Source organism: Staurois parvus, unplaced genomic scaffold (assembly GCF_062004578.1).
Source record: "Staurois parvus isolate SC_StPar_1 unplaced genomic scaffold, SC_StPar_1.0 ptg000129l, whole genome shotgun sequence".
In the NCBI taxonomy this organism is placed as follows: domain Eukaryota; kingdom Metazoa; phylum Chordata; class Amphibia; order Anura; family Ranidae; genus Staurois; species Staurois parvus.
In genome coordinates this window covers 4,791,491-4,805,168 of record NW_028317925.1, presented here as the reverse complement: position 1 = coordinate 4,805,168, position 13,678 = coordinate 4,791,491, and the positions used below count along the sequence as shown (strand labels likewise).

Sequence of the window (13,678 nt, the reverse complement as noted above, 5' to 3'; positions counted from 1 at the left end):
CTGTATGCCACCAGAATAAATTAAAACAAAACAATCCAAAATGAATTTGAAGTGAATTTGAAGTGCAGACTTTCAGCTTTTAATTCAAGGGGTTTATTATAAATGTCAAGTACAAATTCCCTCCATTTTCAGGGGCTCAAATGTAATTGCACAAATTAATATAATCATTATTTATGATTATATTCATTTGTCTAATTACATTTTTAATATTGTGTTGAGAATCCTTTACTGGCAATGACTGCCTGAAGTCTGGAACCCATGGACATTACCAAAGACTGGGTTTCCTGCTTTCTGATGCTTTGCCAGGCTCTAACTGCAACTGTCTGTCTTTAGTTGATCTTTGTTTGTGGGTCTTTCTGCCGTTAGTTTTGCCTTCAGCAAGTGAAATGCATGCTTAATGGGTTTGAGATCAGGTGATCGACTCGGCCATTGCAGAACAGTCTGCTTCTTTTCCTTCAAAAGCTCCTGGGTTGCTTTTGCAGTATGTTTCGGACCATTGTCCAGCTGTACTGTGAACTGCCGTCCAATCACCTTTGCTGCATTTGGCTGAATCTGGGCCGACAGTATATCTCTAAACACTGCAGAATTCATCCGGCTGCTTCTGTCTTCTCTTACATAATCAACAAACACCAATGACCCAGTGCCAATGGAAGCCATGCATACCCATGCCATCACACTGCCTCCATCATGTTTTACAGAGGACGTTGTGTGCTTTGGATCATGAGCTGTTCCATGCCTTCTCCACACTTTTTTCTTTTCATCTTTCTGATACAAATTAATCTTAGTTTCATCCATCCAAAGAATGCTTTTCCAGAACTGGTCTGGCTTTTTTAGATTTTTTTGGCAAAGTCTAATCTGGCTTTTCAATTCTCCAGGCTTAGGAATGGTTTGCACCTTGTGGTGAACCCTCTGTATTTGCTCTTGTGAAGTCTTCTCTTGATTGTAGACTTTGACAATGATACACCCACCTCCTGGAGAGTGTCCTTCACTTGTCTAGATGTTGTGAATGGGTTTTTCTTTAACATATCCTGTGAGAGTATCCTGCGATCATCCACCACTGTTGTCTTCCATGGACGCCCATGCCTTTTTATGTTGCTGAGCTCACCAGTGCATTCTTCTTTCCTCAGAATGTACCAAACTGTTGATTTGGTCACTCCTAATGTTGCTGCTATCTCTCTGATGGATTTGTTTAATTTTTGAAGCCCTACAATGGCCTGTTTCACTTGCATGGACAGCAACTTTGAATGCATGATGTAGGTTCATAGCAATAGATTCCAAATGCAAATACCACACTTAGAATCAACTCCAGACCTTTTACCTGCTTAATTGATGAAGAAACAATGAAGAATAGCCCACACCTGGCCACGAAACAGCTTTTGATTCAATTGTCCAATTACTTTTGGTCCCTTGAAAAAGGAGGGATTGCAACTCTTAAGAGCTGTAATTCCTAAATCAGTCCTCCAATTTGGATGTACATACCCTCAAAGTAAACCTGCGAGTGTGCACTTTCAGCCCATATCCATTATAGAAGTATAGCTTGAATATGTTTTGGCAAATACCTGAAAAAATCTAAAATTGTTCCTGTGTCCAATATATATATATTATATATATATATATATATATATTACACTGGTTTACGCACTAAACACTGGTGTGCCTAGTTTTTTTATTTGTATTTCCTCTGTGATACATTACATTTTTTATGTATTATGTTGTAAGGTGGTCTAAAGACAATAGAGGGAAGGGAATTAGTATTCCAAAAAGGCATGAAAAACAGCTATTAATGTATGACACCATGGTGTTTAAAGGTGAAAAAAAAAAAAAGTTATACTTACTATTATTATTATACAGTATTTATATAGCGCCAAAAGGTTTGCTCAGCGCTGTACATTATAGATGTACTAGTTTGTGAGCAATGATATCAATGGGAAATTTGCACATGAAAAGATTTGCGCAATGCATTTTTAAAGAACAACTGAGTCACTATCTGATGACTTATGAAGGCTTTTCCATTTCATAGTATTGTAGATAGATATAATGAAATTATAGGTAACAAGCATTAGAACATTCATAAGTTCGTTTACATGGTACCACCTAGTGGCCAACATACAGAATGAATCAGGAAGCTTGCCTTGCTTTATTGTGTACATTGAAAGGGAATTTATCAAAATTGGAGAAGACAGAATCTGGAGCAGCTGTGCATGGCAACCAATCCGCTTCTATTTTCAGCCTGTTCAGTTTGAAAATGAAAGATAGAAGAGGATTGGTTGCCATGCACAGCTGCTCCAGATTGTGGCTGCTCCAATTTTGATAAATATACCTCAATGAGCATTCAATGAAGAGATAGAGCTGTACTTAAATATCACATTGGCCTAGACAAATGTTAAATAACATTTTGTACAAGTTCCACTCCCTTAGTCAGGTGGTTTGCATAAGTAAAACAAGAAGAGCCTACTGCAAGAAGCAAGCTAGCTGCTGAATGTTTAGAGCTACAATTTTAATGCATTATTTCACAGAGAAAGGGGAGCTGGAATCATGATTGCTGACCTACAAAGTCATACAAGGCCTAACCCAGTGTTCCTTTTTGCTGGATTTATTCACAAATTCAGGAAAAGGCCAGATAAGTACAAGTTTGTAGATTTAGTGGCTTGGCACTGTTGCCATGAGCTACACTACCAATGGTCCAGAAGTGTCTTGTAGTTAAAGCCCTGTTAATGGCTCTAGTAAGTTAGTGAGTTATGGAAATGTCTGATTGGTTATCACGAGTAATCACAGAAACATATATATTTGACAAACATCAAAAAGCACCGTCATTTCCTAAGGCGACTCATTTGTGAGGTTTACATCAATAAGAGAAAATGTTTACCAAAATGTACACAATTGCAACTGAGAATAAAAAAATAAATAAATATGAAGACACATATTTGAGTCACGCCTATAATGTTTTAAAATGTGTTTGTAAGAACAGATCACTCTCCCCCCACCAATACACAGATTGTTACACATAGCCAACCCTTATTCTCTCCTCATTGTCAAAATACCTTCAGGGGTTCCTTTTCTGATAGATCTCCCATATTTTCATTTGACCTGTACTTGCGTTCCTTGTCCCTGTGGTCAATAGTGGAATAGCCATCTAATAAAAGAAGGAAATCAAGTTCAAGTTCTGTCTAAGCCAAATGAAGTAAAATGCATTGCATTTACAAATGTCTTTTAGGCCTGTCTCAAACCTTGAAAGCTGCAGCTTCAGGTGCACATCACACAGAGTGCATTAAAGGAGGAGGACAATTCGTGCACTGTCCTTAGCTGCCCTCCACCAAACTGAGCATGATTGTAATGGGTTAAAGGAGAACTGTCTTGCTTCAAGTTATAGTTTAGGCATACCTAAACTTGTTATGTGGTCTATATGGCACAGTAAAGCCTCACTTTCCAGTCCTAAACCAAGCATCCTGTGCTTGAGAAAGTAAAAACCCTGAGACTCCAGCATCCAGCAGAATGTCTAGAACTGAAGTGTGAGTAAGCAGGGGGAGAACTACGGGACTGGGGAGATTTTGGACCAGCATTGCACAGAAACAGAAAGGACCAGCAAAGATTTCCACAGCATCAGAGAGAGAGCGCGCTATGGACAGTGAACATATCCTTTAATATGCAGATTTCAATTTTCTTGAAGCATGCTTTGTTGTCTCCATTGCTTCATTTATTCATTAATTTTGATTCGGATGTTTAAAAAAAAAAAAAAAAGTAAACGCACAGGATACACAATTTTTCTAAATAAACATTCATCAATATAGGCGTGCAAGCTTGAGTTAATGCAACAAGGTTTCATCATGTCAAAAAAAAGGTTTTGCTACTCTGACTTCAAGGTGAATTCTGATTTTTAAAAAAATATTTATACTTTTTGAAAAACAAATATTTAAGGGTTCCATGCTTCCAAACAGTCAGGAATTGGGATACACATTACAAAACGAGGACCCGTGTGAGGACTGAGTGGATCTGAACCAGTATTAAAAAAAGAAAAAAAAAATTTTATTATCCTTAAGCAGCTAACCCTCTTCAGTGAGTTATCAAGATGCAGTAGAGGAGTCATGAAAAGACACAATGGGGTTTATTTAATAAAGATGGAGAATGCAAAGTCAGGCTCACTTCTGCATAAAAACCAATCAGCTTCTAACCTCAGCTTGTTTAATTATGCTTTGGCCATACAACCTGGAAGCTGATTGGTTTCTATGTAGAAGTGAGCCTGATTTTGCACTCTCCAGCTTTAGTAAATAAACCCCAGCACACCTCAGACACTTAACTGCACATTAGCTGTTCTATTGGAAGAAAAAGGTGGTAAAATATTAGGGAGTACGTTATTTCAGAAAAGTGTCATTTTAAGGCAATATCCCACTTTTCAAATTTGACTGGCATTAGTCTTTAAAAGGATCTGGACAGAAATATGGAAGCTGCCATTGCTTAGTTTTGTTTGAAGATGGAAGCACTGGCACTGGAGACATACACCAACTGTAACATCTAAACTTCTTCCAGGACAGTGACCAATAGTGAGGGAAAGAAGAGGATGGGGGGGTCATTGTGCATTGTTTCCTTACCAGGACCAAGCTCACCAAGGGGGATCATGTCACGGCTCCCAGACTTCTTATTTGCTGAAATGTAAGAAAAGGTTTATTCAGAAAACACTTTTTTACATCCTGTACCTTTCACAATTTTTTTGATGACTGACTGATATTTATTATCCATAAATATTAGATTTAAATAGCTTCTGGTACAAGTAGAACTGTTCTAAACTGTTGGCAGGAATGACAGCTCTTATATATTCTCCAGATGTACATGACTGAGCTTTAGTTTTTTCACCCACTGGTCTCCCTAGTGAGCAAGGCTTGGTAAAGACAGGGTGATGCTTCATGGCACCATAACACTAGCACATAAAATGAAAAAGGTATAGCCTCTTTACACCAGCAAGAGACTACTATGGGTGAACCCAAGTAGTGTGATGGACATACATGAAGTGTTCTCAGCCTAATCAATGAAAACAAAGGCCAGAAGTGCTAACACCTACTGTGTATCCAAGGGTTATTATGACTACCAACATGTCAAAAACATATACCAATAATTCACAGTCAGCTGTCACCTCTGTAGGAAAGCAAGTTCTTACTTTGGCTTTTATCCACCAGTGGGAGTGTGCTGTCATCAAATCCAGATTTCCCATTACCTTTTGATCCCTTAGGCAATGTTGATGTGGCAGACTGAAAAACAATAAAATAAATAGCTCTATAAACAGGAAGTAATGAGCATACTCTGCTTCACATTTCAGTGTGCTGAATGAAAAAACCAAAAAACAAAGAAAAACATGGATTTTTCCATCTACACATTTGAGGTGGAGAGGAATCCCGTCCACACTGATACATTGTATTCTGAAAGCGGGGAATCTATAATTGGCTGCAACCACTTGTTGAGAAAACATTTTCAACAAGCCAGTTCCACAGAAGTCAATCGTTACATAGATTTCTCCCAAGTTGGATTTCAAATGAGCCGGACCCTACTGAACTGGCCGAATTTCGATCCATCTATGGCCAGCTTTAGGTCTCTTGAAACCAGAACTTTTCGTCCCTTGAGAACGGTTTACATGGTTGCTGTTTGTCAGCTAAGATCATGAAGTGAAGTAGTTTTATCGCATCATAGTAACAATTGTCAGGGGGAATGGCTCAAGGAATAATGTATTGTCAATGAGAAAACTAAAAAAAAAAAAAAGAAGAGGTTTGTTCTAGTTTGGTGATTAAGATACATACAAGTCCAAATTTTTCCATGTCTTTTAATGATATAGATTCATAGCTATATACAGAAACAATTGAGTACTGTCCATGATACTTTATTTGCACTAAAGAACAATTTTGAGGACAAGCTTTCGTGGAGTGTTCCTTTCTTCAGGTCAAAGCAGTACTGATCACAAAGGTTTAGTAGAATGTTAGAAGAGATGTAGGGGATGGAAAAAAAAAAAAAAAAAAAAAAAGGAGAACAGAGATAAGACAAAGCAAAAGCAAAGTCTGGGGGGAAGACAACACTCACAGAGGCAATCATGCTTGGGGTCATAAAACTGTTGGATAATGATTGAGGAATCCCATGTCCAAATTCAGGCCGTTATCTCTTGTGTCAAATAGAATTATCATTCTTAGTTATTATTATTATTATTATTATACAGTATTTATAAAGCGCCAATAGTTCACTCAGTGCTGTACATTACAAAGGGGGACAGAACATGTGACAGAATACCAATACAATGCAAAACATGAGGGGATCGAGGGCCCTGCTCTTTCGAGCTTACAATAGTTCAAAAGTTTTTCTTTTCTGAATGGATTTAAAAAATTGCAGGGCCCTTTGGCAATTTAAACCGGGGGGTGCTATCCACATCTTATAGAGAACCTTTGTGCACCCATTCAGCATCTTTATATATTTGTAAGCTTAAGATAGCTGGACAAGGGTGGGACGGTGGTGTAAAATTGCACACAGACGTTTTGAATCGTGGGCAGAACTGCCACACTTCTGCCTACGATTTCAAAATGCTCTGCTAAGATGACAAATCACAGAACCACGAGTTCAGGTGCCATTCACTATAATGGCACCTGAAAATGTGGTGCTGCTCTGGAACGATAAATCATGCTGCATATGCAGCAAACTGCATCACACAAAGGTTAAAAAAAAAAAAGTACAGGAACTTCTTTTGGGTGACATGCTTCACACGATGCGACTGACCGCAATTGCAGCATGATTTATCAGAAAATTTTAGCAGAGAGTTTTGAAATCATGGGCAGAATGGTGTTGATTCTGTCCGCGATTCAAAACAACCATGTATGAATGCAGCCTAAATCCTACTTTATCCTGAAGAAATACCTGAGCACATAGCCAGTATATATGGGTTTTGCCCAGATCTCAGCCTCAGGAGAAGCTGCACTCACCTATTAATAAACTATATATAGGATTATGAATTTATTTTCTGTTTAGATACATTTTTTTTTAGACTGAAAGTTTAATGTAATAAATATTCCAATGCATACAACAGTAAATGCATTATTGAAATGTCTTGCTTCAGAGTGATGACTGGGGGGAAAAAAAAAAAAAAATAAAAAAAGGATGTATACCACAATGCGAGCTTTACTGTGAGATGCCGGATGTGTATACACTTCAGTCTGTACACGGCATGGAGACAAAATGCTTTCAAACACTACCTTGCTTGTGAGCAAAGTAAACCATTCTAGCCCTGTGTGGTACTGCAGAATATAATAGCAGCTTCCACACCATAACATTCTAAATGTTGCCTCTGAGAAAACACTGATAGTGGGCCAAATTGTGCCTTGGTTATGAATATCTGAAGGCAAGTCTCCATCTGATAAAGATGCCCTCTGAGACTGAAAAGCTTATATGATGCAACACTCCTCAGTGCTGCACAGTTTATTAAAAGAAGAGCAACACATAAAAGATAAACAGCAGGATGCTGAATCTTTTCACATTACTGTCTCGGTAAGATGTAAACAAGTACCAGATTATCACAGAACTATTGTCTTTATTGGCTGCTTTGTAATCATCCGGCGCAAAAGGAAAAAATCACCAGTAAATTTAATACCAACTGCTTTAAATAATGTATTTACACAGCATTTCACAGTGACATACTGGAAGATTAACAGGTACCGTATGAATGAAGTATGCCAATGCATAACTAGGACAAGAGCTAAGCAAAATCGGTCAGGAGAGAATTAGGAAGCAGCTTTTATCGATCTCCTTCTTAAAATGGTAGCTGCTTTGAGGTCATTCTCATATGCTGGCTTTTTAGGTGGAAGCAGCAATGAGAGCCACTTGATTTGCAAGCATCAGCCTATTTCACACGAGTCAAGCAGAGAGGGATGAACGCTGACTACAGCATTCACAGAAAGTGGGACAGCACTAAGCTTCACAGGCCAGCACTACATGGCACAAATCAACACTTCTGCTCAGTGCTGACTCAATTACTTGCACCCAACACGCTCTGTTCACGGCTCCTCTTACCTTGTGTTTTCATGTAGTCCTTATGACGCAGGGTATTGTGGCAGTGTAATGTGCAGATTGTTTAAGGTTACCCAGTGTGTGTGTATATATATATTTATATATATATATATATATATTTTTTTTTATAAACAGGCAAACTCTTTATTAAGAGAAGAGCACACTACAATACAATAAAGTCATTACAATTTTAAGTATAAGGCAATGACAAGTTCCATGAAAAGGATGAAATAAAAGCACAAGAACCACGTTTAACTGATTAAGGGCTCGTTCATACTTGACTGTTTTACCAACGCTTGCCAAACGCCCCTATAGCGCTTGGCAAGCGTTGGTCCAGCGTTTGCGGAGCATTTTTTTAACGCTTGGCAAACGCGGTTTAGCGGCGGTTGCCGAGCGTTAAAAACGCCCCACAAACGCCTATAATGCAGTTTGAATGGTGTTACCGCTCCGACAACGCCCCGCAACCGCACGTTTGCGGAGCGGCACCATAGACTAGAATAAGAGCCTTCAACGCCTCCTGACTCGACCAGAGGCGTCCGTTTTGACGCGACGCTAACGCTTCCGTTAGAACAGCACCAAGTGCTGTAATGTGCAGAATTGGCAGAGGCGTTTGGGAAGCGGTAAAAACGCTTCCCAAGCGCCTCTCTGCCGCCTGCACACAACGCTAGTGTGAACGTAGCCTAAGGAGTACCATTCAAATGTATGCTGCAAAATGGATGAATGAGGTTCAATATGAGAGGTACATCAAAAATAAACTAAGTTCACAGTAGGCATTGTGATTAGGTGCCAAGGAAATGGGCATTGGAGCCAATTCCAGGCTAGGCATTTTTTTTGAAGAGAACTAAGGTGTAGGAGACCATCGAATGAGATATTATACAAGTAGTAATACATTTAGGATTCCGCATCATCACCCTCATCACATGTGGAGGCTGAATCCAATTTATTCCATATTTTGTGATATTGGATAGGTCATCCTCCATGTATGTAGATAGCCTTCTTATATGGCATGCTATTAATTGTGGCCACCCAATCTTGTACAGTTGGTGGTAATGTCCTGAGCCTAGTTTGGGCAGTTAACATTCTAGCCAGAAATAGGGATTCTTGCAAAAAACAATATGGTGAAATGTATCGCTGTCTGAATCAGGAAATAGGCCTAGCAGGCATTGCTTAGGACAGAGGGTGAGAGGGGAACCAATCTGTTTGTGCAAAACCGGATCACCTGGGTCCAATATCTCTGAATATTAGGGCAGGACCATAATAGGTGATAAAAGGTTCCGTTGGCCACTACACATCTGAGACAAAGAGCTATATTGTGGACAGTATCTGGACAAACAAATAGGCGTCAGGTAGGTCCTATGAAGTATATATAAATGAGTGTCAGATCTTCGGGGAGACCACTGTGCTCAGGTCTAGCACCTCTTCCCAGGTTTCATCTACCAGCTCTCCCCCACGTGTGCCACTCAACGAGTTTAAGGTTGGTGGCAGGGATATATTTTCAAACTTTAAAGGATAAGTTCACCTTTTTTACCACGTTGCATCTTTCACCCGTATCTAGGGCAGGCTCCCCCCTGCTTTGCGCTGTCAATATTTGAAAATAACTCGGCTGTGCATGGCTCTGCCCACACAGCCACATCCTTCATTTACAGTTTCCAATGCACAACTACAGTCAGCCTTTGTGGTTGACAGCTTGTAGTATTCAATGGACTGTGGTGTCACTGGTGAGCAGCCTCGCAGTTCAGTCACGAGCTCTGCAGCTTGTAAACAGTTCGTCCATATGAAGGTATGGGCTGAAAGCTGTGGGGCTTGTCTGCAGGAGTTTGGCATTGCACCCCTGATCCACTGAACACAGGTGCAATGCTTCCCAGAAGCCTTAGGGAAAAAATAACAAATGCACATTTTTTCCCTGTAAATATATGTGCATTTATTATTCTATCCCAAAAGGTGAACTTATCTTTTAATACCAATATATGTAGAATGGGATGTATGGCTTTTAATTGCATTGTGATGACTAAACCTCCACGTAGCCATTATTATGCACACACACTGAATACCGGGTAATTTACTGTAGATATCTGCAGGCCATACCTGAAAGTTTGCCTTGTTCCACCCTTCTTTCTGAAGAGCGTTTCGAAGTTCCTTGTAGCTCCAAATCATCTGTAGGACATGGGAAGCAGCCTTCACCTCTCTTGGGGACTGACTGAATAAGATGACAGGAGCAGACAGACATTTTTGTTATCAGGGAACCAAAAACATACACAAAGGCTGACATTTGTAAAGTTAGCCAGGACCACCAGCAGGGGACCCAAAAAGAATAGGCTCAGGGATGCTGTGTGCAAAACCATTGCACAGAGCAGGTAGGTATAACGTTTGTTATTTTAACCACTAGCCTACAGGGCACTTATACCCCCTTCCTGCCCAGGCCAATTTCCAGTGTTCAGCGCTGTTGCACTTTGACAATTGCACGATCATGCAACACTGTACCCACATGAAATTTTTATCATTTTTTTGAGACAGCTAGAGCTTTTTTTTTGTTGTATTTAATCACCTCAGGGTTTTGTATCTTTTCTTAAACTAAACCAATGAAAATTTTGAAAAAAAATGTTTCTTAGTTTTTGTTCTAAAAGTTTGTAAATAAGTGATTTCTCTCCTTCACTGATGTGCGCTAATGAGGCTGCACGGATAGGCTGCACTGATGGACACTGATAGGTGGCACTGATGGGCATTGACAGGCATCACTGATGGGCACTGAAAGGCAGCACTCATATGGCACTGACTGGAACTGATGGGCGACACTGAAAGGCAGCTCAGTTGGGCACTGATATGTGGCATTGATGTAGCACTGGCAGGTGGCATGGATGAGCACTGATGTACACTGACAGGTGGCACTGCTGTGGCTACACAGATCATCAGGGCACACTGATCATCAGTGCTCTGATGATCAGTGTACATGTCCCCTCTGAGGAATGCCGATTACCGGCTCTCCTCTCCTCACGAGCTGTCAGCTTGATAACTTGTGAGGAGAGAAATACCGATAACCGGCATTTCCCTGTTTACATGTGATCAGCTGTGATTGGACACAGCTGATCACATGACCGAGCCAACATCTTCGGCTCTTTACGTGGATCGGTGATCCGCTGTGTCCGATTGCCGCATTGTGCACTCCAGGAGCTGCGCATGCGTGGTTAGAAAGGGAGGACGTCATATGGACGTCCTCCCAGAATGAGAGAACCGCCTTGCATCTGTCATTTCACTATATGGCCGGCGAGAGGCGGTTAAAAAAAAATAAAAAATTATTTCCCTTAAAACCACTTTACGCTAACCATACAAGTAAAGATTCCTCTTGTTCAGGCTACTCTGGTTTCTTTGGCAATTGTACTCTCAACAGCTGTCATCCGTCTGTCAGAGTACTGGAATGGTGACTGCATATGGTTTGATTGAGTCACTGTACAACCAACAGTTTTCCACTGATCAAAAAAAAAAGACTAGTGCTGGGTGGTGACAAAAAGGGGTCACCTACGGCTTAAAATTCAAATAGTTTATATCAGAAGTGTTAATGGTCTATTAGGACCACAATTAGGGATACAATGGTAGAGAGGCAATGGCAGCACTAAAGAGCGGAGGTTAGTCATCCACAGTAAAATGGGGTGGGCAGAACAAAAACTAAACATCAAGAATCTCTTCTCTGCCACCTTTGTAAATGCTGCCTCTAGAAAACTCAATGTTTTCTTATAGTAGGTATAGTTCCAATTTAATACACAGTGCTGATTTACAAACATACTTGGACAAGAGTTTAAGATCTGGAAGGTCAAGAACTCGGAAACAAATCTGCCCTTGGTTATATAACTGAAATATCTAATCAAATAATGCACTCTTCATTCTCTCTCAAAACTGAACAGCTCTTAAAAATCATTTGAATATCTAGTTTTTGCATGCAGTCTGATCACCTTGATTTGTTAATTGTGATGAGTTTTTCAATTCCCTGTGTCTGGATGAGAGAGCGTGCATTTTCTGAGCTGTCTGTGACTATTTCATGGATGGTATTCAGCACAGCTACCACAGTGTCTTCCTCCAAGTTCTTGGCAGGACGCTGCTGGCCTCCAGGTAGGTTTCGCACCAACTGACCCATGGCATAATTGCCTGCAGTAGAAAGAGATGTAATTATACAAATCATTATAATATATCCCTGAAGTCTGAATATGATTCAGACCAGCAGCATTTCTGAAAACGTTATTACATCAATTTATAATTCATAGTAAGAAAACACAGTAGAGTACTATTTTATACTATTTCTAATATAAATTTTAAAGACCTGTAATAAAGAAGTGTTTTATTCAGTTATGGTTCTGGTCTGAAGTACTCTGAATTGAAGGACCAACGAGTGTGGAGGTAATTGGAACATAACACAGCGAGACTCTTCAATCCTGTTACACCTTGTATTTAACATCTAAATTTAAAGACATTTAGATGTGATTTGCCATACAACATGCTGAATTATTGTGGATGAATATTATAGCCACTGTAGCCTGCATGACCAAATTAAGTATTTACCAATTATAAAAACAATGATTTGACAAATATTCCCTTTCCGAGCCTGGTTTAAAATATTTAGATATTTCCGCTGCAGTTTCTATATTGTTGCTTGGAAACCAGAGCTTTTCATCTCTGTGAAGGGTACAGACAAATGCATCAATGGTCCAAGCCATGAAGCAATGGTCCAAGCTGAAGTCTCGTCTATTTATTATTTCTTGAACTATACATTGCAGTTTTATATACTTACACAAAAATAATAAATTGTAATGAAGTCTGCACTAGAATATACATATTGGGGAATAAGACAGAATAGGAACACTACAGAAGAGAATACACATACTGAGATCAGATCTGAAAATGAAAACTACCAGAAGCAATCTATCTTTTAGGCTTCATATAAGTGGTCTAGTAATGCAGGAGGTGGAAAATTTGAATTTAATCAGAGGCATTTTGTTATATTTTGCACAGTCTAGCTCAGGGGCGGACTGACCATTTGGAAACCCGGGGTCATGAGATGCCCCTGGTACCTTTTTCATAGGCTTTTTTGTTTTTTTAGTTTGGGCAAGGACACAGGGGCCCCATGATCCTCTATTGCCCAGGGCCCCATGAGTTGTCAGTCCACCCCTGGTCTAGCTGATCAGCACCATCACTAAAGAGAACAGATGTCAAAATCTTGAACAAATATCAGAGATTTAATTGACTGACTTAAACTTACTGATGAGCACAATTTAGGTTTAAACTCCACCAAGCACACAGGCCCTCATTTACTAAATTAAATTAACAGTACTAAAAATTTAATTCCCTGCAGTCACTAATCAGATCAAAGTCTACCAAGGGAAATGACAGCAGGATTCAAAGTATATAGGTGACTGGTGGCAATGCGTTTCCAATACAGACAATATTGCTGTGGCTCATAACTGCCCAAATACTTTGCACGCATTCAAACTTCTTTAACTTTCTGATACATATTAATAACTTCATTTTTTTTTTGCAAGAAATTACTTTAACCCCCTAAACCATTACATATTTTTGAGAGCAAAGATCCTGGAGAATAAAAAGTAGCAGTTACAATGTATTAGGTTGAACAATATTTGCACAGGCATATTTCCGGAAATAATAC

General features: G+C 39.6%; 1 protein-coding gene across 5 annotated transcripts in view; it reads right to left on the bottom strand.

Annotated features, from left to right (window-relative positions):
* The window catches only part of ARVCF (ARVCF delta catenin family member), a 963,921-nt gene that overhangs the window by 15,280 nt on the left and 934,963 nt on the right, over positions 1 to 13,678 (bottom strand). For all 5 annotated transcript variants that reach the window (XM_089672465.1, XM_089672464.1, XM_089672467.1 and 2 more), the window contains 5 exons: positions 11,973 to 12,165; positions 10,114 to 10,225; positions 5,150 to 5,240; positions 4,587 to 4,640; positions 3,042 to 3,133 (listed from right to left, as the gene is read on the bottom strand). In XM_089672465.1, the coding sequence (XP_089528591.1) occupies positions 3,042 to 3,133; positions 4,587 to 4,640; positions 5,150 to 5,240; positions 10,114 to 10,225; positions 11,973 to 12,165 (542 nt within the window). The remainder of the gene's footprint in view (positions 1 to 3,041; positions 3,134 to 4,586; positions 4,641 to 5,149; positions 5,241 to 10,113; positions 10,226 to 11,972; positions 12,166 to 13,678) is intronic.